The sequence below is a fragment of the Chelmon rostratus genome, chromosome 4, assembly GCF_017976325.1.
Source record: "Chelmon rostratus isolate fCheRos1 chromosome 4, fCheRos1.pri, whole genome shotgun sequence".
NCBI classification, from domain to species: domain Eukaryota; kingdom Metazoa; phylum Chordata; class Actinopteri; order Chaetodontiformes; family Chaetodontidae; genus Chelmon; species Chelmon rostratus.
Genome location: NC_055661.1, coordinates 24,835,119 through 24,863,005, shown reverse-complemented (window position 1 = coordinate 24,863,005; position 27,887 = coordinate 24,835,119). Strand labels below are relative to the sequence as shown.

Here is a 27,887-nt window from a genome sequence, read left to right as displayed (position 1 = left end):
ATCCCATAACAAAGTGACAACCCCACGTACCAAACAAGGAGTCAAACTGACGCATCATAGTGCCAAAGAAGTAATTAAGGTCAGGAGATGTGATCAAAACCAGTTTTAAACATGTTCAAACACACAAACTAAGCTGGGCTTAAGGGCATGTGATGGTTTACTTCTCCCCTGACGAACCCAAACTGAGTCACTGTTACCTGTTAGAGAGGCTACGCGAGTGTGCCAACGCATGGGTCCAACATCCCAAAGCAGAGAATGAGTTATTATTAGCATTTGTCCATTGCTACTCAAGGCCAGGCTTAAACCGAGCACGACTTCTGTGGTGCATCACTCACATTTTGCGCAGTGGATTAATTGTTTAACTCTTTCAGTACTTCAAACTGAAAGTGTGAAACAAGATGTAAAATAATACGTTTCACTCTGCATGTGAAAGGTTAGGATCCCTCTGTAAAACATAAGAGTTCAATGCGACGTGGAGGAAAACCCAGACTTAAATAAACTCAAGTTGCAGGATTTCTGTTCTAAACTGGGGTTCTCTATTATGAAACCATATTCAAACATTACCAGGTGCACAATGTTACGTGCACATGGCGTCACCAGACACCTTGGGCCAAAGATCCAACACTGACTACGTATTTCAGAAGACACAGTGGCCATGTGCTGTGCTCAGCCAGTCACCTCACACAGATGAAGAATGGGCTGAGCTGTTGCCTGATACCATCTGACAGTGAACTGGATCAGATGGTGAGGAGGCTGCCAGGAATGCCTGCTAAACCAGATTGTGTCGGGGTCTGTATCTGCAGCGAGATCCTAATCGCCTCAATTTCACCGTGAGATTGACAGCAGCGTCCTTCATTCAGCAGACTCGAGGTTGTCTCCATTTTCAGGAGGTACCAAAACAAGGAAGGCGTGTTCCAACTATTAAAAGCAAAACATACACCAACAATTTAGCATGAATGGGCAATTGCAAAGCCCATCTGCCTGCACAATAATGTTCCCCACAGCATCCTGTAGGAATCCCGACTTTTAGTTAGATCACATGACAACAACCCTGATTCCAAAAAAAAGTTGGGATTCAGTTTAATCTCACCGCTCTCAAAGCGTTGGCTGCTGCAGCAGGCAGCTGGTTTTCAGGAAAAGCTCCTAAAACCCACTGTAAACTACCTGCTCAGCACCAATCAGGCAACTGCTTGCTAACAATATCACCACATCACCTTAAAAGGTGTTAAGATGTCAATGCCGGGTTCACGGTTCTCATGAGACAAACGTCATTCTAACGCTGGTTAGTGACTGCAGGAACGGGGCTGCAGATCGGAGCCTGCATGAGGTCTCTGCTGGCCTCTCTTCCTCATAGTGCCAGTATTTGAGAGATATGAGAGGAACCCTGTGCTGAGCCATTGCTCCTCCAAGAGCTAGTTCAGGTGATTTGGGACTATCGCGGCTCCATGGGACCGACTGGAAGTCCCCTGGGAAGAACTGGAGGAGGACGCTTGAGAAAAGGAGGTCTGGGCTGCTCTCCTGACCCTGCTCGCCCAGATAATTGGCTAAAGACCGGATGGATGATGACACTGCTGACAAGGAAATCATTTGATTAGGCCCGATGCTAACACAAATCATTCCACTCAAGATTAGTCCGAGGATATTAGCCACAGCTTATCAGGAAAGACTGTACATTTTTCAATATATTTTAATAAGAGGACATAAATATTTGTAGACTGAATAAAGGTACCATACAGGTATTTATGGATGGCTCCGAAACAGAAGGATCTCAGCAGAAGTGCTATAAATGAACAAATAGGAATATGAAGGATTATGTTGGCAAATCTTATTGTTGCATACATTTAGCTTAACCTTGGTAGTCTTCATTCACAATGTTTGACTAAAGTTAAGCTTAGTCTTTAGTGTGTGGATTTCAACACATCTTAAAAATACTTCAAAACATTTCTCTATCATTTTGACAATTTTAGGAAATTCTGTGAAAATGTGGGTCAAGGATTAAACAAACTGTGACACAGCAAGCGGCACTGTCTGCTATGCAGACACACAAACACATCCCATAGGAGAAAGGAAGTCTGTGAAAATATCAGCCACTGAGCACTTTAAGATCTTTTTTTCTTAGAGTACTAGAAAAAAAGCATATTCAAAGCTGCAAATAACAGACTACGCATTTCATTTCATGCATCATATAAAATATTAGTTCTTTCTTTTTCATTGTATTTACATTATATATTACACATGTTCTGTACAGTAAAAGTTCAATCTACACCACATTCTTAAAAATATTTTCTGACCCATAATTATTTTTACATGAAAAACAAGAATAGGAGAAAACATCCAAAACAAACAAGCCTCTGGCTGTTCTGCAGGACGTCCTTGAAGCTTGATGGAAGCTTCGCTGCATTAACCGGAGAGCTCTGCATAAAATAATCCTGCGAGGGTGACTAGAGCGCACACACACACTCACGCATGCGCACAAACACACACACGCGCACACACACACACACACTCAGGGAAAGGGCCAGGGGAGGGGTGAGGGTGGGAGTTCATTACAGGGATTGTGGCTCCCTGTTTTCTTGGAGAAAAGGCTTGACCCTGAGCCAAAGCCTACTGCCAGAGCCACAGCGGGCCCGGTCCTCTGTTCTCTGCAGCACTCCGTGCTCAGGAGTTAAGTGCAAACAGCAAAAGATTCTAGTGAGGGGAGGGAAGCCACAGCCTGCCCATCCAATCACCTCTCAGCCTCTGAGGCATGGCCTCAGTGCAGCATTTTCAGCAGAACTCCTCTTTAGACCCCCGTCACCAATACACCCATGCCTGGGTCTGGCTCAGTCCGCTTCTGATTGGCTATAGCCAGCTGCTATGGCTGCGTAGCAGAGCGGTCAGACAAACTATCCGCCCTGTGAGGGGCCAGTTGCTGTTTCTGCTGTTGTAACTGCTTCTGCGGCTGTTGTTGGTGTTGATGTTGTAACTGCTGTTGCTGCTGTTGTTGTTGTTGTAACTGCTTCTGCTGCTGCTGTTGTTGTAACTGCTTCTGCTGTTGTTGATGTTGTTGTAATTGCTTCTGCTGTTGTTGATGTTGTAACTGCTTCTGCTGCTGCTGTTGTTGTTGTTGTTGATGTTGTTGTTGTTGTAACTGCTGTTGCTGCTGCTGTTGGGTTGTGGCAGTGAAGGTACCCTGCTGCTGCAGAGGGAACGCTGCCTGCAGGATCAACTGGGTGGACTGGTTTCCATGAAGAAGTCGAGGAGCCTTCAGTGAAAAAAATAGATTTGCTAGATCTTAGGAAGGAAATTAACTTAACTTTATTAATATTAAACAGCACTAGACAACACTTTTGTTTAGACATTTGAAATTCTTGGAATTCACAGACCCTGGGAGGCAAAACAAACTCACTGTGGCTACAACTCTGATACTAAGGCAAATAAAAATAAAGTGAGGCCACTTGAATTGACACCCATCAGTGTTACCTGTAGGAACTGTGTTTGCTGCTGGGCCAGTGGAGCCTGCCCTGGCTGCATGGCCGTGACCTGTGACTGCTGCTGTACCTGCTGCTGCTCCTGCTGCTGCTGTTGCTGCGGTGGCTGCTGGGAAATGCTGATGGTTTGGGTCTGGCCCTGCTGAGGAGCAAAGGCCGTCACCACTTGGCCCATAAACATGGTTGTGGGGACCATGACTGCCCCACATGCCATCTGTCCTGTTACGAGCTTGGTGAGCAGCTGAGGACCTGCAGGAAACCTGCCAGAGATGGGAAGCGGGCAAAAGAAACACGGAAATAAAGTCCAGAGATTTCTCTTTGTTTTCAACATTGCACGCATAGATCTAAACTGAATGAAAATGCAAACCTAATCTGAGCTGCACGGTCCTGTGCAAATGTAGCCACAGCAGGAGAGTTGGCTCCAGTATTCTGAGCCAGGGTAGTGGCAATCTGGACCACGTTTGTAGAGCTTTGCTGGGGGATCATCATTGTGTTGTAGAGAGATGCAGGCAGTGGATTTTGTTGAGGCTGCAGAGTGAGAGACGACCGCTGAGGCTGAAATACACAGAACCAGAGTAAGTGATCTATAGCATACTGGAATCTATAAGAACTACAATTAAGACAGGAATAAATAGTGTGAAAGGCTGCGTCGGATGTTTTTAATGAAAAGGAGAATTATTTAGTTTGCCTGACCTGTGAGAGTGCTGTGCTCTGTTCCCGGAGGAGTGTTTGTTGCTGGGACTGGGGCTGGACAGCATGTTGTTGCTGTATGTTGTTCTGTAGAGGCCCAGCAGACACCACCTGGCCCTGCATGCTGAGTGTTCCCCCCTGCTGCACAGCATTCCCTTGGGCCATCTGAACAGAGCTGAGATTTAGTCCTCCAGCTCCTTTCTGTAAGAACATCTGACACACAGAGCACAGATTCTGACTCCCTCTGAAACTGTGACAACAAGACATCCATTCAAACAGTAAATAAAGAAAGCAATAAAAAGCAAAGCAATGCTATAAATATATTGGGCTGTATGTTCACCATTTGCCACACAACCCTGAGCAACTCTTCAGTCTCACCTGCAGGCTCTGTCCCTGCACTCTCTGCAGCTCCTCCTGGATCTGACGGAGCTCATCCTGCTGCCGCTGAATGTTAGCCTCAATCACCCTGGTCCTCTGCTCCAGCTGCTCTTTCAGGTTTTGCATGGCTTCTAGCTGGTTGCAGAACTGCACCATTGACTGTCAAAGAACAAAGACATGAGGACAGGAAAAGAAATGCCATCTGCTCACGTGTTTCATATGAGAATATTTGTATTTGGTGTAGAATGAGACAAGCGATTCAAATGGAGTAGCCTGCCTGTAATTAAATCTTTCAGTGTATGAAAGTTGTCATAATCGGCCCATAGCAGTGAGTGGCATATGTGTGACCCTATCAGGCAAAGGATGGAAATCTTGACTGACTTAAGAGTCAAATGCCTGAAAAAATGTAATTATACAATTTATTTTAGATTATTTTAATCACACTTGTTTCAACTATGAGCTAATTCCAGAGCACTAGAAGGATGTGCAAATTAGATGAATTTCAACACCGGTTCTTGTGTTGTTAATGATGTTTTTTGCGTCTGATGTGTGTCCTTTTCACAGATGGAATACAACAGTTTGGTTTGTGCTCAACAGAGGATGGGCAACATAAACAATATAAATTCTGTGTGATATTTTTTCCATTTGGCAATAAATAAAATACTGAACTGATAAGTAAAACTGGTAAATGAATGTTCAAGGCCTTTCCTTATTATCTTGGAGCTCAAAACTCAATTTTACTTTTGAAAATTATACTAAAATGCTCTCTGTCTGGCTCTTGAGATGAGGCATGAGTTAGGCTTTAAAACACATAAGAGAAACACTAAGGAAAAGTTATAAAAACATAATCGCTTTTACGACATTGCTTGCACGTAGAAGAATACTATTGCACTGGAAATCAAAATATCCACCCAAAGTGTCTTATTGGTTTAGCGATGTAACACAATTCATACAATTAGCGAAAATAAAATATACTATCAGGGGATCAAGGGACTAATTCTTCTCTGTCTGGGATCCAGTACTGAAGCATTTAGATAAACTTTTTGTGGCCATCTCCCCATATGCTTTGGTGATGGTGATTGTATTTATGTGAATTACTTCTTGCTTAGTGCATAGCTTGTATGTTTGTTTTTGTGTGTGTATATATATATATATATATATATATATATGTGTGTGTGTGTGTATGTGTACGCATGTGTGTATATGGGTATCTGTGCGTGTGTGTGTATGCATGTGTATGTATTTGTGTATTGCATATGTATCTATTCTTCTATTTTTATTGTAATCAGTTTTAATGGTTTGGTGTCCACCATGTTCTTTAGGGTGGGGGGTGGGGTTAAAATATAAATTTGAGCACGATGATTCCTTTTTATGTATTTTTATGTTCTATGTTGCTAATGCTCAATAAAAAGACATTTCAAAAAAAAAAAAACATATAAGAGAAATATCGTACTTGGCCGCTTGTCTGAACCTGCTGTTGAGGCTGTTGCTGCTGTTGTTGTTGTTGCTGTTGCTGTTGCTGTTGCTGTTGTTGCTGCTGCTGTTGCTGTTGTTGTTGTTGTTGTTGTTGTTGTTGTTGTGGTTGTTGTGGTGGTTGCTGCTGCTGCGGTTGTGAAACCATGGACGGTGCCATGTTCTGTCCTGTATTTTGGGAGCTCATCGATTGCTGATAGAATTAATACAGACAACAAGTAAAAAATCAGAGTAAAGTCATTTGAATGTCTTTCACAGACTCTGTTCTTGTCCTTCGCTGACCTGACTGCTGATGGATGATCTTCGCTGTGATGTCATCTCCACAGCAGAGACAGACTGGCGGCCCGGTGTGCTCCTGTCACCCTGAAGCTTCATCTGTGATGCTGGGATGTTAATACAAACAGGATGCTCAGATTTAAAAACAAAGAAGACCACATCATATAAACTCGCCATAAAGGGTAATGGGGTAATGATAATGAGCAGCTGTTGGTTGTTGGTGCTTACAGGTTGGGTCGGACACAGCGGTGTGCGAGGATTTGCGCGAGCTGCGAGACGAGGCCGAGGGTGTCCGGCTGTGGTTGAAGCGCTCTAGAGCCTCCTTCAGGCTGGATGTGTTCAGCTGGGACTCGGAGCCTGAATCCTGGGACTGCTGTGGGGTGAGGGGGAGAGGCACTGCAGTCAGCGTTAGCTCTGGGTCTCCAAACAAAGAATCGTCACACATCACTGGTCCATCAACGTACAATTAATATTAGACAAAAGTCTCACCTTGTCTGCTGTGATCTCAGGTTGTGATTCTTCAATTCCAAGCTCTCTGCGCTGTTCTGCTCTTACTTCAGCATAACTGAAAAGCAAAGACAGCGAATAAAACACACTTATATATGTAGAGAAAATTGACAGATGTGAGACAGATGTGTTTTTCTATTCTTGTATCCAAGAATGTAAATATCGTCGGGTAAGTCTTCCATGTACCTTACAACAGTGTGTGTGCAGACAATAAACTCTGGTCTGGAGTTCCACTGGTGGTAGGTGATGTAGTAATGGGTCTGAAGCCAAATCCACTGCTGGCCTTTGGTGAGGAATCTGTAGTAGCAGGACTTTCCTTTGCCATATTGCATTACTACGGACATACAAGGAGGCCAAGCTGAATGACATTGGCTTTTTGGAAGCTCAAAAGGAGGCTGACAATCTTAAATCGGCTCACATTAGTCAATCTGAGAGAGATGTACTCACAGTGTTCGTGGCACTTGGCCAGAGTCTCCAGGTCATCTACATGGTAGTAGTCATATCCTGATGTACCCAGGACCTCAAACGGGAGGTAACCTATAATGGGTGGAGCTCTAAAAAACAGAAAATGTTACTGAGCTGAGTCATTGGTAGATCTCTGCAAACCTTCTTCTCCTGTTAAACCTGCAGTCTGGGAGATTTACATATAAAAGAACGTCCGTTACATTCTTGCCAAACAAGTTTACACAATGCTGATTAAGCCTATCATGCCAGGTATATCTCTCTGTATTTTGCAATTTCTGTGGTGACATTTGTGTGCTGGTGCACCAATAATGATGCATTTTACATCAAAAAGCAATGATTGGTTTGCCAAAGCTGAGGAGGGGAGCAACCATAGCGACTGAGTAAGCTACAGCAGCTAGAAGGATGGTGTCATGGTATCAAAAGTCCGTACACAGTGTTTGTGTAATTACTCTCCGAGCCAGAAGGGGGAGACAAAAGAGCCATACGTCATCACACACCATCTTTTATTTATCAGAAAGTTCCCAGATGAACCTTCAACTAGTCTCAATGGCCTTTCATCACTGCTGCAGAGGCAAAATCATGTTAACTAGTCAAACTACACAATCAGACTCAGAGATGTCGGCTGGTTGGGCTGCTTTCACACCTGTGGATCAGTTAATTTGGTCCAGACCAAGGGAAAAAAAAAAAAAGACACTGTTGTCGTTTAGTTCTGGTCCAGTTCAGGAGGACATGCAGTCATACAGACACTAATTGGGCCATTTTGGTGATGTCATTCTCATTATCAGGATCCATGTGGGGAAAATCTAATTCCGGTGACAGACGGCAGGTTATGCAGCACTCTGGAGGCACAAAGTGCCCACAAAGACATTGCTAATTATGATCATTATTAGTCAAGACTGAACCTGGACCTTGTACGTCATAAACAGTGACAAATAGATAGAAAGGGACTAAAAAAGAGGCATTTTGTATCATAATACAATGGGAATAGCTGCTGTCTGGTCACTACATTTCACTCGTCTCAGCCCAGTTGTTTAGTCTGCACCAGAGTGTGACCAAACAGGTGTGAGAGTACCCTTAATAAATGACACATCGGTAAAACCAAAAATATACTTTGTATTTAAATTGTAATGAAGAGCATACCTGTGGTCCAAGAAGAGAAACTTCCACTCTAAACTATGTCTGGAGGTGAATTCCTCATTAGGTTCTTCTACAGTGCACATCTCCTGTGAAGGATAGAGGTGGAAGTACATAAGGTATTCTGGCATTATCTTCATTTATGTGAAAAATTCATTTATTAATTACTAAATATTCTGAGCCAATGTTGAGCTCAACATGCAGGAAACAAGGTGAGTCTGAAGAGCCACATTTTTTGTTCATTGTGCACATGCTGCCGTGTTGTGCCAGAAGCTTTTGATAACTGCCAACTCCTTTTTGTCCTGCACTGCTTTGCCTCACAAGTTTTGGTGAAGATTTCTGTTTGTCTTTCACTCAGGTTCAGCTGTCTCAGTTTTAGGACCACCATCTTGTGCAGCATTCCATGAGGCTGATGGGTCAGTGTTTGATTTTATTCCACACGCCCAATATCCAACGGTCTAAATAAAATCAACAGCAGCTCTTCAACTCAGCGGGGGGAAAGATTTTACACAGTGGAAAGGAGACAAAGAGATAAAGTGTTTTTATACAAAGGAAAAGTGGTTGCCAACAGAGGCAACAACCCAAACGTGTTCGCCTGGGGTGACTGGGCAGCCGTTACTGTCGAGTTCTGTCCTAATTAAAACTACCTTTTTCAAACACTGAGGCGTGAAACTGAATGTGTGTCAACCAGATAAAAGGAGAGGTGAGAAAAGGAAGAATGGCTGATGATTCTTACCTTGATAAACTGTGGTTTGGCAAGCCTCACAGTTGCTATGAGACACACTCTGTCTTCAAAGGCAGAGTGAAGTGATCGCTGGATCACTCCTTCAAAACCGTTCCGGGTACAGTTAGGCACTGATGACAAACAAAACAATGGAAAAGTTTATAGCCAGGAAGCTTTAACTTGAATTTCAGACAGTTTGTTCACAGTGGTGTGTCTCACCATTATTCAGGGACTTGAAGTTTCCAATGAACTTGACATATTCATACACAGGGGGCTCTTTGGGGTCGATCGTCCCTCGGAGCATGTGGCAACAGAACTCTAGCTGATCTTTTGCTTGAAAAGAAAAATCACAGCATTAAAAAATAAGAATTTAGGAAGTGAACTGGCACTTGGAATTTGTAAATATACTGCAAAAATCTCATCATGAGATAAATGGAAATGCAAAGATACAAATAAAATACTTCACCTACTTTTCAGATATTCAGGCGTCAGTGTCTCTCCTTCCATGATATGAGAGGACAGAGCCTTGTACACATCTGAATGCTCCCCCGCGGGCAGGAAGTTCAACAGGTTCTGATCCACAAGATCAGACTGAAACACATAAAATATGGTTAACGCTGATGAATCTTTGAGCATGTGTAAACAGGTGGCACAGTTGATGAGGGCATTGCTATTGACCTAATACACTTTTATCATTAAATCAAATTATACTCACAGGTAAGTGCTCTAGTAGAGACGTCACACTCTCAGAGACATAGATTATATTCCCATCGGTCATAATTGCAAGGAAAAATCCATCTAATGCCTGACAGAAAGAAAATATACTCTTTTAATTCACTTATTTTCTCGCATGTAAAGACTATTGTGCTGCATGTTTAGCAGTGCTCTTAGCTCACCTCCAACATCAGCTGAGTGAACTCTTCATTACTAAGAAAAGGAGGCTTCCAGTCTTGTCTGATCTCAGTTGACTCTGACTGAGCAGCGATTTCTGATAAAGGAGACATGACACGTGAACACTGTGACCCACAACTCCCTCAATCTTCATGACAAACAGAGGATCCGGCGGCCACGACAGCGCCTCACCTTTGTGTTTGTGCAGAAAGTCGATGCTCTTCTGCAAAATAGTGGACTTGTCCATCTTGCGGGTGTTGCCCGGCAACATGGTGCCCAGCTCCTTGATGAGTACATTGAACTGGTCTCTGCGTTTCTTCTCGGACTTGTTGCGGGACACACTGTGGGTTTAGATACAGTACGATAAACAACACTTTTTCTCTTGATAACATCCAGTAGCCGGGGTTTTGGCTAAAGCTACATTAGCTATGCTGTTTTATTGTGATGAGAATGGGACAACGTCGAACAGTCTGATGTAGCCCTATGTCATGATTTACAGCAGGTAAGGTGGTGTATCTTCATATGAAGTCTCATAAAACCTGAATTCATAATATCATGGATGTTTTTAATCACACTATGATTGTCTTGGCTCTGAACACAAGCCGCTGGGATCTTACCGTTTTGCTTTGTCCTTTTCATCTTCTTCCATTAACCCATCAAAGATACTGCCGTCATCCCTGCAAAGCAAATGAACCAACGGCTGAAGGAGATCCTCTAATATTCATTCTTTAATTATCTTTTATGAACACTATGATAAGAGAATCCCTCTTAAAACTAGTTTTTATGTTGATATAAAAGCAGGAAAGAATAAAAGTGAACACACAGAACTTTCACACTGCATCAACTGATCAACTGAAAATCAATCCATGGCAATTTTTTGGACTTTTGATCAAAGAGAAAAATGTTGTGGTTTTTTTTGACATTTTGTAGACTACGTGATTAATAAAAAGGAATAATGGAAACTGCAGGTAACTCACCGGTCAATGCTCGAGGTCATTTTGTATCCTGTTCAGGGTCGCAGTGTTGGAGAGGGGCCTTTTAATCGTGAGGTAGACATTTGTGAATGAACCTTTGAAGAAAAAAAGACGACACAAAATGACAGCTTGCAACAGCTTCTTCTCCTCCCACTGATTCCAAACTGGATCAAATCAAATGGTAAAACTGAAACTTACCTTACTGACAGTACAGCCAGTCCTTTGAGAGGATGAGGAGGGTGCTGCTGGAGGAAGGCGGGGTCTGGGTGGACACACTGTGGCGATGCAGGAGCTCTGTGAGTCGCGGAGGAGTGTCACTGAAAGTTTCCTCAATCACAGGGCAAAAAGTTGACAAGAGGTCGTTCAGAGTGTTTCGTCTGCTTCGGGTGTGAGTGTGGCACATGGCAGCAACATCTGGGTCTATAAGAGGTTTGAAAAAAAACATGTTGTCATTAGTAAAGTTTAATATCGCATTTTGTAATTTTAGCAATTTGTCCACATGGCAAGATCAAAGAAAAATATTATTTCACCAAAAACATTCATTCATTGTGCGCATGTTAGCATTTAGCAAAGTACAGCTTCACAGAGCTGCTAGCGTGGCAACAAGAGTCTACTTGTTGTCATTAGTTTTCAACATGGTTTCCATGCTCTTTTTCCATAAATATTATATTTCTGGCACATATTGAAGGCACAATAAAATTCCCAATCAGTATATCTGTCAGCTATGCATATGAACGGTAGAATGCAGCTTATTAAAGTGCGGTTGGTGAAAGAGAAAACATGTACACATAACATGTGATTAATTATACTCATTGCCACACATATAAAGCTTTCTGGCCAGCCTAATATGGGAGACAGCATGGGATGTATTTCTATGTCTCAAGATGGACAGCTATCCTCTGATGCACTGTGACAGACCTTTGCTTCAACAGCTGAGCTAAACTCAAAGTGATGCCACAGTGAGGCTGAGGGTTTGCAGCTACATCCCAAAATGGCACAAGTCACAGTCTGTCAAATTATCCAACTTCAGCTGATGACTGCACCAAAAAAGAAAAACAGAGGGCCTGGGTTGGCTACGGAGTTCAGCATGGGGGGCTAGTGTTATGTGAGCACAGTGGAGCTCGAAGACGAAAGGTAGTGAATAATGGCTTTCAATTTTCTATGAACTATTAGGGAATGGTAATAATATTTGCCACAGAGATAGTTTGATTTGATGTGAACAATTGAATGGGACAGCATGAAACAAGAGTGAGCAATTTTCTGATGGCCTCCCTAAAGTGACCTGCACCAAAGGTCTACAAGCTTTTAGGGGGGAAAGAGGTTAGGCATTTAAAGGTTAATTACTTCCTCAGTGTTTGATACCCTAAGTCCTAATGTGGCAGATAAAAGCACCTATGTTGATTCAAGTCAGCCAAAAAAAAACGTCAGTCACTGACAGCCGATATATTCTTCATATCGTCTGACTCTACTATTCTCCTTACGCAGGTAGGCCTACAATAGATCATCAAATTAAAATGAGAAGGTCCGCTGGGTCTCTAGCCTAAATATTTGACCCATTTGTTTCAGGAACCAATTAGCATCAGTACCTGTGTGGGAGGTTTTCTCACCATAATGGCCTATTTGTGTTAGTGAGAAAATCCCTTCAATGCTACTCTCCACGTATCAGGGCAGACATGACATTTCCATTCATACCATACAAATATTCCAGCTTCTCATAATTGAGGGATTTATATAAAAAGCCATATTGGCTCACATATGCACACAGAAAGAGTTTACTTGAGCTCTGTTATTGTGAGCAGCATTCGGTTAAGCCAAACAGCATAAAACCCACCTGCACCCACTGGTATAATCACACATTCGTTTTCAAGTCAATCCCCAAAATACCAAACCGCGCCACTACAAACATCACAAATACCAGCTCTGTGGCTTGACCTGATTTTATTTATTTCTGCTTTGTTTTGTTTTTTTTTATTTCAATAGCACCTTGAACACCACTGATCCAATTTTAGAAGCAATAAGATGTTTTCGAAAAACAGTATCATTGCCTACATAAAGGTAATAAAAATTTGAGGATTTAATGTGAATTCATAACAACTGTCCAAGGCTTAGTCAACTGTTAATACACAGTATCTGTGTGAGGGAAACCCCACTCAGTTGCGTTGAGGCTTAAATTAACTTGCATCAAAACAAGAACAGGAAGTCAGCACTATGAGTATCTACCCATTCATGTCAAGACACGCAAGGGAAAAACGACAGTAAGAGGAGGAGTAGGTTTTATCATGGCCTGTTGACTTTCAGCAATGCATTGTTATTTTACTGCTACATGCATGTGACTCTTATGACGCAAAAAAGCTCCAGAATGGGTGCCAAAAAACACCAAAGATTACTGTTTTGTCAATACACGCAGCCAAATACATTTCAAAGGGAGTGGAAAGTTGTAATAAAGACACCTTAAGTATCTACTGAATAACATTTCTGCTCTACGGCATCTTGAAAGCAGTCAGGCTAACTATAATGCAGACCAAGACTGGAAAATAAAGGCAAAAAGAAACACTGGATGCCAGAAGATTAAAAAAAATAGTGATATGAGAGCAAAATCAGAGGAGGAAGGAAAATGTTAACAAGTGACTCTAGTGTATCAGCAGCAGTTGCAGCAGTAGCTGCAGCACACAGCGAGCGTTGTGTAACCGGGAGAGCAGAGGTTGTATAACTGTGATGTCATCCGTGCTTCACTGACCTGCTGGCCCAATGACCTACTTTCCTCCTCCTCCGATCTAACTTAATCACAGCTCCACAGGCAACACCTTCCTGTTCTTACCAATAACACTACACTCCCTGTCAGCCCAAATCCTATAAAAGCCGACCATTTTACACAGCAAGTACCTTCACAAAAGGTGTGAGCCGGGAATCACGCCGTCTGCATATCGCATTTCTTCATTAAATCACATGATATGCCTAAGCATCCCGGTGTTCTCTAAGCCTCCACGGGAACAGACGTCAAGGGAAAAAAGCGTTGCAGACGTGTAAAGGTGTTGAATTTTCAACAGCCAATTATCAGTTTTTAGTCATGTCAACCTTTCAGACCAGCAGATGCATTCAAATTAACACGCCTCGCACGAGCAGAAGTATTTTTCACCCTGAAACACATCAAGTCACAGACTGAAAACACTCCTTTATCATAATTTTTCTATTGCTCACACTGCACTGTTGAATGTCTGCTGAGAGAGAGTGTATGTGTGTGTGTGGGTGTGTGCATACACACTCAGATGTAGGGCAGCAGAGCTCTGAGGATATGAGTCACTCTGAAGTGGATCTATGGCGCCGCTCGTCACGCACCCCACCACACCCCGCACTCAGATGCCAGCACAGCAACGGTGCCAATGGGCAACACCATAGCAACGGGCCTCACCGTGCGGAGTGAAAATAGCCTGGCTGAATTCCTCCGCGACTGATACTCCCTCCATCATACGCTGAGAATTATTAGACTATCGAGCGTGTTAAGTCTGTGGATGTAAAACACTGTGACAGGCCGACCTGCGCAGCACCGCAGGAACACACGTGTCACATAAACATTACTGCGATGTTCTTTCATGCAGTTTCCAGCGTTCTGCATGATTCAGAGGAAACCAATCACAAGTGTTCCCTCCCATCCTTATTGTATTATAAAGCAGATTCTCTCCATCAGGGAGAGTGCTCTACTATTAAATTAGGGGACACAGCAAACTGAAGAGAATCAGTAAGCTCAGAAATTCAAATAATAGGTGACATATTAAATGCACCCAGTGATGAAAATCCAAATGTAAACTGAGACTGTAATCAATAGCCACCGGGGATTTTGTACTTTAATGCTCCACCAGACAGGGTAATATCACTGCATATTAGACAACTGCTCTAATGAGGGCAGAAACTACTTGTTGATATGCAAAGGCTGGAGCAGCAGATCTAAACACAGCGGCAGGTCATGGCTCTATAAAATATTAGGATAGGATACCAAGTCAAGCTCTTCTACTACGCTGAAGGCACCTGATGAAAGGTCAGGGGATTGAGGTTTTTACAATTCATCCTCTGGAGATCATGACTGTCTGTACGACAGTTCATGGAAATCCATCCAATAATTGCCAAGGTATTTTAGTTTGCACCAAAGTGGTGGCCCATCAATAGGCTGAGATTCCTGGAGCCATGCTGCCATTATAGCTAAAAATAAGATACATGAATATATATACACACATCATAGATGACAGGTAGATGAAGATAAGTTGAGCATAGTAATAGTGACACTTTGATATAATATACTTAACTAGTTAGTTGCCCAAAAAAGTAGCAGAGCATCAGATTTGGTGACCTAATGGTCTTGCTGACAGACCGTGCAAGTGCAGACAGAGCTCACGAATCAAGTAGCCATTCAGTCAACCTGAACCGCTTCCAGGCATCACAAACTGAAAGTGAAGACTTCCAAGAGTCTTTCATGCTAGTGGGAAGAAAATGATGCCATTTTCCTGGTACAAAGCCCTGTATCATTTGCCAGGCCTCAAAAAAAAAAACTCTCTCTCAATGGAGCTTAATGAAAACAGTCATCGACTACCTGGACTGATCATTTTAGTGCTGCCTCTAAAATACCTCAAATTATCCAATATTACTGCTACATTTTTCAGAAAGGGACATTTTTTAAACCCTGTCTGCAGACAGCACTGTCTGGTAGGTCTTGCATCACATCGCTAGGTAAACTCTATTGTCATAGCAACCCTTGTGTTTTCTTCATCATCTGAATAACATCCTGTCACCCGAGAGCAGGGGATTTGTGAACTCTAAAAGGTCCCAGGTGTAACCACACAGACCACAGCTTTAACAAGAGTTCTGGGAAGACTGTTGAATTCAGTGAGCAGTTTAAAAGTTAAAACTCACTGGTGCTGGTAGACATCACTCTGTATGCTGTGCAGTGTACAACAAAACAGACTTGGTATTTAGGTTAGGAGGATAGACTGTATTATAAATAATGGACACAGCCACTGCGACGTCAGCCATTTGTTTGTGGACTGCTGTTCTGAAGCCCCAAATTTGGCATTTGGCAGTATAGCTGTCGCCATGTTGGTTTTTTTTGGAGCCAGAAGTGACCATAATTAGACATTATTACACCTCTATCCCAATTGGATCTGATCTGTCAGTCACATGGTAGCCACACCTTAAAGCAAATCCTGCTTTATCGTCTACTTAATGCTAAGTCGAACATGATTTAAAAAATGAACATCATGCTATATTAAAGACTTATTAAACACTTAAAACTAGCAATTGAGACCATTAGGAAACTGTTTTCTCATAAGCTTACATACAATTGGACTTCTTTGTCCAAACAGTGGAGTTGCCCCCTGCTGCGATAAGAAAAACGGATGCAGGTTTAAGGCACTGGACTGCACTTTTCAGACCCGGGAGCTCCATCCAGTATTTATACTGTCACATAGAGGTTATGAGCAGCTAAGGAGCAGGGGGTTGTTCTTTCTCATTCTGTTCCAAGTGTTAAGACATATCTAGGATAATGTTATGCAGTTCTTAACAGCCGGCAAGCAACAGACTCACTGCCAAGGAGGTCACACAAATCAACAGAAACACATCAACGCATAATTTACTCAGTCACACATCCTGTCTAAAGCAGCATCAAGGCCTGAACATCCTGGTGGCATCCACATAGCAGGAGATTGACTCAGTTTACAGGCATACATGTTTCCTCATGACCGGGATGTGAGATGCAGCTGAGGATGTGGTTTTAAAAATGTCATTGTCATTTGGCCTGTGCGCGCTAAAATTCACAACACAAGCTCGTCAACACTGCCCACCGTACTCCTGCACGGTCGTACGAACCAAGCCCTCGACGCTGGGCAGCCAGCTGTGTTTCCACTCAAAGCACACGCATCCACAGGCCCAGCAGCACAAAAAGAGTCTTTGTTTTACGTTTTCTCTCCACAGCCCACAGACAGGAATGTTTGAGAGGCAAGCAGCAGTGGTTGGCAGGGGCCCCTCGACTGCTGCTGGCCTCCTGTCCCAGCGGAGCAAGAACTCAGCCAGGGGCCTCATACCGATGCCAAGTGGGTCACCGGAGTTCAGAAGGACGACTGGCAGCACGAGAGAAGCAATCAAGAATGACGATAGACCAGCAGCCCTGTAAGATCGCAATCTCTGAGCAAAAAATATGACCGACATCTGACCACTCGCACTTAATCTGTCACATAAGTGCTAATTATGCTAACCAGCCAACCACTCACTGAACAGGCACCGTTTTAGTTCCCACAGTATAAGTGCAAACAGTAGTGCTCTAAGCAAGTTGAACTGTTATAAAGCCTTTACTTGACTTTTCTCTATGTGAGCATATGGCCTTGTCCTTTCCAAGAAGACTTTGCACCTCATTATATTATACTCTACAGATTAATGTGTCAAGGCACACCCAGCCTACTTTGTCTGGGCCAAAATCACACTTTATTGACTGCACTTAATCTCAGATAAAGACAGCTCTTCCACAGTCTGCCTGCCACGGCGCCACCTTAAATTAAACACGATTCATCATGCAAGATACGCAAACAAATGATACGGGATCTGATAACCTCACACGGCTTACTTACTTTCATGCACTGTAGTAGAAGCTTTTACTTGTTGTTGGTGGTATTACTGCTGAAACAATTAGTCAACGAATCAATTAGCCGATTGACAGAAAATCATTTTATTAACTGATTAATGAATGATTAATGATTTATCCATACATCATTTAGCCTCTCATACGTGAGGATGTGCCGCTTTTGTCTGCACTGTAATTTGAATATCTTATCTATCATAAACGGTGTTTGACGGTCGGGGCTTTTCCGTCGTGGCTCTGAGAAATTGTGATTTGATCGTTTACTAGCTCTTGACTTTTTGCAGACTACACGTCTGTTGTTTTTGATGTCAACCAGTAATGAAAATGAGTGTTACTTAGATCCATATTAAGCATCATGTTCAAAAAAAATATCTCAATCATGATATATTTTAACACTACCTACTTAGGGATTTCTGGAATATTTTCTACATTGCTCTATATTTACAAAAAGAGGCATAGTGCTCAAAAAGAGGCATCCTGCCAATAAAGGCACTCAAAAGGTTACTGCGTTCTTACATACGATATGAGAGACTAGAAAGTGAAGCTTTGAATGTTACATTGAGATAATTTTCAAGATGAAAATATGACTTGTTCTAACAGACAGCTTTGGAGCTTTGGACATTAGTGCCATACATACCATAATCAAAGGACTGCTGTCCCTTAAAGCCAAAGGCAAAATTGTGTGTGAGCTCGTCTGTGTCTGCTTGTCTCCCTCTGTTCAGACACAACTGACAAATATGTAGAATAAGTACGTCATTTTAAAAACGCACTCATACAGAGCGATGATATTTTTTTTAATAATGGACAGATTTTCATATTTCATCATGATGAGAATTGAGGAGATGAAAAGACAAGAGATTATGAACTAATTTCCCAAATTTGGCTAATTATACTTGCGATAAAAGAATAAATATGTTGTACAAATTTTGTTTAACAATATGTTACGCAATTGTTACGAAACAATTACGTAACACATTGACATGACCTATTGAAAATAATTACACCTAACATCACGTTCTACATGATCTTCTCCCCTTTCCTAAAACCCAACTATATTATCTTTAATCTCTGTCATTACCCTACATCATTATTAATCATCCTATCATGTATGTATATATTGTTACACAAAAATTATATCATGTATTGCTCCAATAAAAAAAAAAAAAGAAAAATAAAATTACTTTCAACTTGACATACTGTATGGCACGATAAAACTTTCCACCTTGTACTAACCGTATGCTACTTTGACTAATAAATACACTAAACATTTACTGTTACTGAGTGTCATTTGCGTCATCATAAGTGTTTTGGGTTTTTTTTTTTTTCAAGTCAAACATTTTAAGATATGAATACAAAATATTGTTCTTGCAACTGCATTTAAAACGGTTGTTGACACAAATGTAGCTTAACCACGTCTTTTGATATGCTCCTTCTGTACACTTCAAGATCAACTGTTGCTGGGAGCACACCAGGAGGCTGCAGATGAACACTTCCCATCCAGGAATCCACATTATAGACACTACCGCTGTCTGGTGTAACAATTTGCCCACAGTTTAGTACATTGATCATACAGATTCCAGCCGTATTCAAGGTTTTGACCAAGTCTCGTTTAAAACTGCCCATTGTGAGTCCCACAGTGTTATAGCAGTGCAAATCTGAAGTAAAAGAGTTCATCATCCTTGAAAAATCAATAACTTATAAAAGTTATTGGAAACTAAGCTCTTAGGCTGACTAGTTTTGAACTTGAATAACTCTCTCTGAAAGCCAAAAAGGGCTAAATGTTGCAGATATAATTATATGATAAAACTAACTTTGTGCTTTTGAATACTTGTCTCTTACTGCAACATACTTGGATGAAACGTCACTCTGCGGATTAATATACTAACACAAGGTAGCTCTTATCATTAACGTCATATTAAAGATTTTAATGCATAGTTGAAGCCTTTTTGTTAACAGGTTAATACAAGGCAGGTTTAACACCCAGGCCAAGACTATAAAAAATAGATGTTTGGTTTACGTTTAAATAATGAGTAGAAAAAGATACACACACACACAAACAGCATAGAGACACAGCATTAAGATAATCAAGAGTATCAGCAGGTGCAGTCAAAGAATTCTATCTTTTTTTATAGCTGCATCTTTATCGTGAGAAAATGATCTGAAATGCTTTGGTGACTCAGCCAACACCATTTCAATTTCATATGCATTATATTCCGGAGAAACAACGACAGACTGCAGATCAGATACAGAAACATGGATGAATAATATCTATGTGATAGATTTAATTAGCCAAAACTGTCTGTCTCCCAGTCTGACTGTCCGACCACAGTCCACTGCCACAAGCAAGTCCAACATTCAGAAAGTGAAGGACAAGATGTCTTACCTTTTGTCTTCGAGTAACCGTTTCACCTCATGACGGATGACGCTGTAGTCAACTCTCATCTGAATTCTTCACCTGTTGATCAGAGAGAGAAGCTACATTTACAAACGAGTGGCTTAGAGCTAAGAAACTCACATTACTGAATCAGAACTAAAACATCTGGGTCATCGTGAGCCTCCCACAGCACTGCAGTAATAAGAGAGCAGCTCTGAACACACACACACACACACACACACACACACACACACACACACACACACACACACACACACACACACACACACACACACGTGTCTCTTCATTCACAACCCAAGCCCCTGCTCATCAGCTGAAAGGGGGGTCTACTTCCAGACACTTTAATTTAAAGGTCCAGTGAGTAGCATTTAGTGGGATTTATTGGCAGAAATTAAAGATAATATTCTTCATTATGTTTTCATCAGCCTATAATCACCTGGAAATAGGAATCGTTGTGTGTTCCTTAGAATGAAATCTTTATATCTACAGAGAGAGCGGGTCCTCTTCCACAGAGTCCACCATGTTTCTACAGTAGCCCAGAACAGACAAACCAAAAACTGGCTCTGACGACGTCCTTTCGTGTTTTTTGTGTTTATTGCAGCCACTATAGGTGAGGGTGAGGCGAGGGGTATTCAGATGGTTGCAGTTAGGATTGGCCGATATGACAGTATATACAGTAGACATGTGTCCAGCGGTAGAGATTTGGCAATACCATTTCCACCGCAGGAGCTATCCCTTAATGCGACACTGTCATTCTCAGTGTATGCACTGCTACCCTGCTGCACAGCAAGCGAGTGGGTGTGTTGCTGCTTCATACTCTTTTCAGCTTGCCTGCATATTGCTTTCCACTCTTTCACTGATATTGCAGATATGTCCAAATACATGTAGTATTGATATCAATGCAACAACAGTCATCATTACAAATGAGTCCTCCTCCTCCTTCACGCCCTACCCCAGCGCCACCCTTCACCTAAACAAAATATGTTTCCAGTGAGTGAGAAGGCATCTCACAAGGACAATGTCCAGACCTGATTCTGCAAAGACGGAAAACACGAAAACGGCTTTAGTGTCTCAGCTATATTTTCAGGGCGGGAAGCACGATGTAGCAATCCAGCTGGCTCACAAGATCACACATTTTTGGCAGCGCGACTGATTACCACGTTACCTGAGAGCGACAGTTGGTGACGATAATGCACATTTATTGCATCTGTTGTTCTTGTTTGGAGCCCTAAAGCTTCTATTTAGAAAGACCCCGTTTTGTTTGTATGGAAGTTCCAAATAAAAGAAGAAAAGGATCAAATGTGATGAAGCATGGTCCGGTCATCATGGTATGGTTATTTTAAACCATTCCTTAACTGCATTTACATAACAATGACTATACTGTGATATAGACCACGACGGTGATATAAAATTGCATATACAGTGATTTGAGTTTGGCTATATCGCACACCCCTCCTTGCAATCTGCAACCTCATGGCTAGATCGCACTAAATCCTTCACACTACACCTTTAAACTACACCTTTAAACCCTCTTCATTTTAATATAACGCTACTTTGTCTTTAATTAGGAAGTGTGAACTGGCTTGTTGAATCTTTTGTATCAATCAAAAAACAGTCAGATTAATCTGCTAATGCCTACAGTAAGTACTGAGGAGTAATCAACAATGAAACAGAGGCAACAGATAACGCTGATGCATCTCTTCCCCCCCATCACTTTTTAGGGAAAACCCAATAGACTTGACCCATTTCTACTTGATCACGGCAAAATCAGATAGTCATTCTAAGGCGGTTTTCAATTGCCCCTGATCTACATGTAGGTCAAATTTTTTCCATTTTTACAAGAAACAACCACTCTCGGAAAGACACTGAGCAAGTCTCACTTTTGTTATCTCATGCATATTTAAAAGTGACACATATCCTGTGCACTAAAACAAGGATAATAACGTAATAAAAACGAGAAACTACACACGAGGTAGACTAGAGTCTTACTGACACACAGGTCTTGGGTGTTGTGTCTGGTTTTGAGTCAAAAGCCAGTGATCATGTGTGTCTTATTATCAGTTGGAGAGATATTAAGCCATTAGACCAGCAACCTATTTTAACTTCTTTAAAAGTTCAGCATCAAATATCTCCCACCTCACCTCAGCAGCTAGCATTAGTGTATCATCACTGCACATACTGAGACAAACTCCAAAGACGTGTCATTTGTCAAGTAATGGAACATTATTTTGACGATTTGGTTGGTGACAAAGTGAAAAGAGATAATTGCTGACAAAGTCTGTGAATCCGATTTGCGTCTTGGAGAGGAAAAATCCTCTCAGTTCTCAGAGAAAGCTCAATCTGACGGAAACAGCCCTGTGAGGCAAAAGGATTTCTCTGCAGCTAATGTTGCTGTCAGTGGATGTCCTCTTTTTAGAGCTCAAAGGAGCCAAACAGTATGGGGAAACCAGTAGAATTGAGCATTAATCTCTTGTCTTTGTATTTATTGACAAAATCAGCCCATAAAAAAAAAGCACTTTCTGTTGTTGTGTCTTCAACAGAACTTTTAATGTTGATTAACTTGTTTAGAAATGTACATTTCTATTATGTGTCTAGTCAATATCACTTGCGGATAGATTTCGAGGATAATGCTTGTATTATTACACTGCAACATATGCCATAAAACCCTATTGTTGTCTTAAAACACACAAAAAGGATCATAAAGGTGCACTTAATGACATATTTCCTCATTATATTGAACATGGTCAGTGCAGTTCCTGGTGTCAGTCGATCTGAAGGGGTATTACAGGTCAAGTCTGTAACAAACCGTATCTGAAATGGTTGGCTATCGGAGGCCTTTTGGGTAAATACAATTTTACGGTACTTAATTAGATCATTTTAAATTCTGCAACAGCAATAAAAGTCAAGCAGGAAAGCATAACACAGATGTGCAATACAGCTTGCTTCATCAGACTGATGACAAAAATAATAATTTCCAACAGGAAATATATCTCAACAAACAGCATTAATTACTGTGAGTTACACAGATTTCAGACCAAATACCTGTGGAAGCAAATATCTGCTGCAGGGCTGTCAGCTGGAAACATCAGTATGTAGCCATAACAAGGCTCTACCCGTGAAGTCAGCATATTGCATGGCTGTCATGGCAAAGTCACATGCTGTCTCCTAAATCTGCAGGCAATAACATTAAGATGAATGGAAAGGCTAAATGTAGTTAATCTGATAGTCAACACAAAGAAACATCAAACACTGAAGTACAGGGACTCTTTGACCTGATTTATTTAAGTGTTTATTTCGCCTTACAAGATGAAGGCAAAAGTAAAAATTGTCACTGTTGTGAGAGGACTAACTTATTAAACCCAGTCAGGTCAAGTTAGAAACCCTCAGCTTTCACCTTTTCAAGTGATAAGTAACAGGCTTTAAACTGCAGAAGATGCTAGATGACGTCAAAGTCATGGTCAGCTCAGGCAAAGACCTTGTCGAAATACATTCAAGTGTTTAACCTCATATCAGGTCCAACACACGATTGCAAACACATGGTCGAGCCTGACAAATCAAATTAATTATATATATGTTAGAGAACACTACTTCAAGGGTTGTGCTCTGGTGCTTGAATCGTGTCCCACTTTGGTCGCTGTAGCATGTAAAATTTCTCACCGATATCAGCACGAAGATAACCCAGAGTTATAGACGCTACAGAAGTCATCCTTGAGGCAGTGAATGTACAGTTCTCATATAAAACCACTGCACTCAGCCCAAGGTCTGGTTGATTACACTTACTCCACCACAGCTGCAGAAGCAAAACACAGAATCTACTGTACGGACTACTGCAATTTCCAAACTTCAGCATTCATTAACAGGGCTCTAATCAGGAAGGACTGCTCCAATCTGCTGACAGTATCAACTAGGGATATAGTGCACCAGTAGTGCCACCACTTTCTATCAGTCCACTGAATGATTCAAGCTGCCTGCATTAGTCCAAAGCCGGAGAACATCACATCACAGGCACACAAAGCCTTACATGACAGGCGTATAGTAATTACATTATTAGGCATAGCACATAATAATGTAATCTGTGTGCGTGCTCCCCCTTCTTCTGACGGTGTTGTCAGTACCACCCCCTCCTCTGATTAAAGAAAAACAAACTTGCCAGTGCTGTGCTGCCAATCTTCCAGAAGTGCAGTATACAATGCACAAAACACATATAAAGTGTAAATGTATGGGCACTTAAGGTTTTACAGCAAACTTGGAGTAACTTGTAAAACTTGATGAACATGTTGCAATGTGTGAAAGATGCCAAGCAACAATGAAACACAATAGAGATTGGACAGCAGTAATCTGCCAAAGGTGAGGACGCATGGCCTCGCCTCTCCTCACCCTCACTTCAGCCAGCAACAAAAAACACTCACAGCTCCAATAATTCTGTGTAGTTACACCTGATTACTAAAGCTGTTGTGTGCAAACACGCATGTGAGATATTACTAATTAATCTCTCTTGAAAGTATCACCCTGATTATAATTGTTTTTCATTTATAATCACCTAGAAATTGGCAATATGTTTTAAAAATCATTCAACACTGTAAAATAATTTCTTGTAGTCTTTTAGCTCATAGAAAAAAATGACATTAGAGAGTGTCCAATTATTCTTCATCAAATCAGGATTAGGACTGCAGTATAATGGGTATTAAAACAAGAATTGTACATTTCAGCTGGCGTTCTGGAGTATTTAGACATTTGACTTAATGAACACTACTAAACCAGCTCTACTATCATCAAATGACACTGAAGAATTATGTTATCTTAGTCTTTGAAGTGAAAGAAACCATTCCATCTCAAACAACATACATCAAGGTACAGTAGATGATAAATAGGTTTAACATAACAACATCATTTTATAAATGTGAATCAGCTGTACAGAAGCATAGGCTGCTTCAAGTGCACTTTGAGGGCATTTTGAACTACATTAAAATGTGTATCATTAAGTCAGAATGGGAGACATTCTTCCCTGGTCTTAATTTACTGGTAAAAAGAACGAAGTTCATGACGGCAGTTGCGCTCAATTAGAAAAACACCAAATCTAAGTTGTGGTCCAGGCACTGAAACCACATAAACATGATTCAGACATTCAATATGGACATTTATGTCTCAATTAATTGTTGTGAAAAACACTCCATAATTTAATATAGGAAGGATCTTTCCTCTGCACTCTATTCTGATGACATTTTTAAAAACCAAAGTGAAACTTTCTTAATAACATGACACAGCCATTACTCTTAACCATTTATTGCATGTGCATGCTGCAGATTCTGTGAACTGTGAATTACCAGACTGCATAACAAATAATCGCCTTCCTGTCATCTGAACACATTACGATCCAGGTCCAGATCACCTCTCAGACAAGACAGGTGTGCACGAGCCTGACAGGCACAACAGCAAATGAACAGATGAAGCGACGATGTGATCAGTTTCCTATCTGTTGAATGGGCAGCAGCAGAACAGATACGTGCGAAAACAAGACTGGAGAGAAACGCAGCTGCTACAGATCCATGAACTAACACCGGGGACAACAGACATACAAAAAAAAAAGCGGCAGTAAATAAGGAAAAGACTATGCCGGTGAGATGTGTGCGGTTGCCTGTTATGTTAAGTCACCTAAGCTAAAGTCTGCTTTGAAGTGACAAACGTAGGTACAGCACATCTACCCGTCTATCTCCCTGCTGCCGGTGAAGCCGGCCGGCAAACCGGGCACTGATTGCTAGAAGGCTAACGCCACCTAGCTTAGTTGCTAACGTCAATTACAGCAACAAAACAACAGCTTTATAGTTCACCACACTTACTGCGACATATGACACACACTTCCAAGGCGCCTTTATCCGTGACAAATTAGATAGCCGGTGTTACCTGTCGGCTAGCGACTTTATAATATAGTGTAGCGAGCGTTCAACTCGTCCGCAACAATGTACTGTATGTATGTCAACCCACTTTTAGCTGGAGCTAGCTAGCTAACATGCAGCATTAGATAAGAATGTGGGTCACCGGGCCTTTGGCCAGTCCCTGTCACCAAACAAGCCCAAGCAGAACTGTTCCGGTTGCAGTTTAACGTGCACTAACAGTACAGAAAGAGGCTGCGGAAATACGCGACATTAACATGGAGCGGAGCTCACCAGCAGAGATGTCACACTTACCCCGAGCAGTCTCCCCTTTCATCGGGATATCCCTGCACCCAGTGGCGCTGCTGACGGTTGACTGCGCAGGGCTGAGGCAGGCTGACTGGAGTTGGAACTGGAGCCAAAAGGGCCTGCCACTACAGTCCAGATAGCACACATGTCTGGTTAGAGGGAGGTGATCGACATCCAGGACTTGTTAGATCACCTGGATTGGACGGTCACACGCAGGTACCTCTGTTATATACTGTTATTGGATAGTTTTTTGTTGATGTTATTGCAGTTTAGGTAAAACCAGTCAAATTAAACTCGACCACTTGTGGAAAGGCAAAATTGAAAAGTAGTCCATTGTAGCTTTTTTGCCTAAATTGGACAAATATTATATATGCAAAATACTCTGCACACTATGGTCGTGATGACAGATTGGCCACATTACTGTAAAAGTTCTGTTTAAAAGACATTTTACAGAGGAAATCTTCATCCTTTTCTTTCCAAATGCCATTTGGAAGACATTTTTAGCACTTTAGGTTCATAATGCCATTTTTTATTAGGATTATATATTAGGATATCCTATTATTTACACCGGGCAGATTCTGCATGAACCCTTGTGTTATTTTTGTGTGTTGTTGTTGTTTTTGTTTGTTTGTTTGTTTTATTGATTGATTTATTTTCAATGGCAACACAAATGAATTATGAATATCCAGATGCAGTATTCTTCAGTCTGCTCTTTGCACGAGGGTTCCTAGATTAATTAGCGAGTAGATTATTTTACCATTTCCCCATCTCCGGCGTGGTACACATCACCATGGCAACAGCCAAAGTAGCAAGAGCTGCAATACCGTTTTTGACCACACAGGCGCGAGTAGTGGCGCTGTTTCCACTCAGAGACTGAGTGTAGTGCTCTGTCACACATTCGCTAACCACCTCTGTATTTACTGATGATGTTAAATCATTTGCATACATCCAGTGCTTTTCCTGCAAGCCTCTCATGCAAACTGGTCATTTATTTTTTGTCATGGATGTAAATGGCAGCAAATAGATACTGACTAAATAACCTACTTATTTTTTTCTGGTGTACTATAAAAAATGTCCAAAAATATGAACCCTGCCAATAACTATTATATGATTTTATATTCATGTGATCTCCCTAGAAGGATGTCAAATGGGCAAATTGGTCCTAAATATCTTTCTATTACTCTGACTGTGACACTATATTCTTCAGCAATCTTGTTCTCAGTCTTTTTTTGTCTCATTTTATGAGTCACATTGAGTGCTTACATACAGTTTGAAAGTTAGTCTTACAGTATTGATTCAAGTCCGACCTGACTTGAATGCAGTGTTGTTTTGTTTTATTGCGTTGGCCAGAGGTCCTGAGGTGTTTTACACAGTAGCTCATTCTGTTCTAAAATCTAAAGGCTTTCAAGCTAATTAAAATTTTATTGTGAAAACACTTATATTTATTGTTGTTCGTGGTGAAGTCACCACTTGTGGCTGGAAAAGCAAGCACTCAATCTTGGATCCGTCTTGAGGACACCGAGACACAGCCAGAAGTGCTCTGTTCTGTAAAATGTTCCCATTCAGTATGGTATGTGGTTAACTGTGGTGCCACTGAACCACTACGAACTCCTGCCATGTTGCACTGATCCTGAGAGGAACACAGAATGCTAACTGTTGAACTGTTTGAAACTCTGTATCTGTCGTTTTCACATGTCAGAATTTTAGGTTGA

At 41.5% G+C, this 27,887-nt stretch overlaps 1 protein-coding gene across 1 annotated transcript; it reads right to left on the bottom strand.

Moving 5' to 3' along the window:
- Nucleotides 1–1,552: 1,552 nt before the first annotated feature.
- On the bottom strand, nt 1,553–26,231 carry clocka (clock circadian regulator a). The gene is made up of 23 exons (XM_041934602.1): nt 26,182–26,231; nt 19,985–20,056; nt 11,181–11,402; nt 10,986–11,077; nt 10,626–10,685; nt 10,201–10,349; nt 10,014–10,105; nt 9,833–9,922; nt 9,588–9,708; nt 9,337–9,450; nt 9,130–9,248; nt 8,400–8,482; nt 7,242–7,348; nt 6,981–7,128; nt 6,777–6,852; nt 6,516–6,660; nt 6,294–6,394; nt 5,992–6,204; nt 4,539–4,697; nt 4,164–4,373; nt 3,838–4,025; nt 3,463–3,730; nt 1,553–3,244 (listed from the first exon to the last, which is right to left on the bottom strand). Exons 4-23 carry the CDS (start codon nt 11,003–11,005, stop codon nt 2,855–2,857), a joined length of 2,853 nt encoding a protein of 950 aa, XP_041790536.1. The 5' UTR covers nt 11,006–11,077; nt 11,181–11,402; nt 19,985–20,056; nt 26,182–26,231; the 3' UTR covers nt 1,553–2,854.
- Nucleotides 26,232–27,887: the final 1,656 nt, after the last annotated feature.

Bases quoted from the DNA above. Each gene is read 5' to 3' on its own strand.
- clocka (XM_041934602.1), bottom strand. From the start codon at position 11,005: ATGACCTCGAGCATTGACCG. The intron at 10,350-10,625 runs GTAAGATCCCAG...CTAAACCCACAG, and splicing joins GAAAAGGACAAAGCAAAACG to TGTGTCCCGCAACAAGTCCG. The intron at 9,709-9,832 runs GTGAGTATAATT...TATGTGTTTCAG, and splicing joins CTCTACTAGAGCACTTACCT to TCTGATCTTGTGGATCAGAA.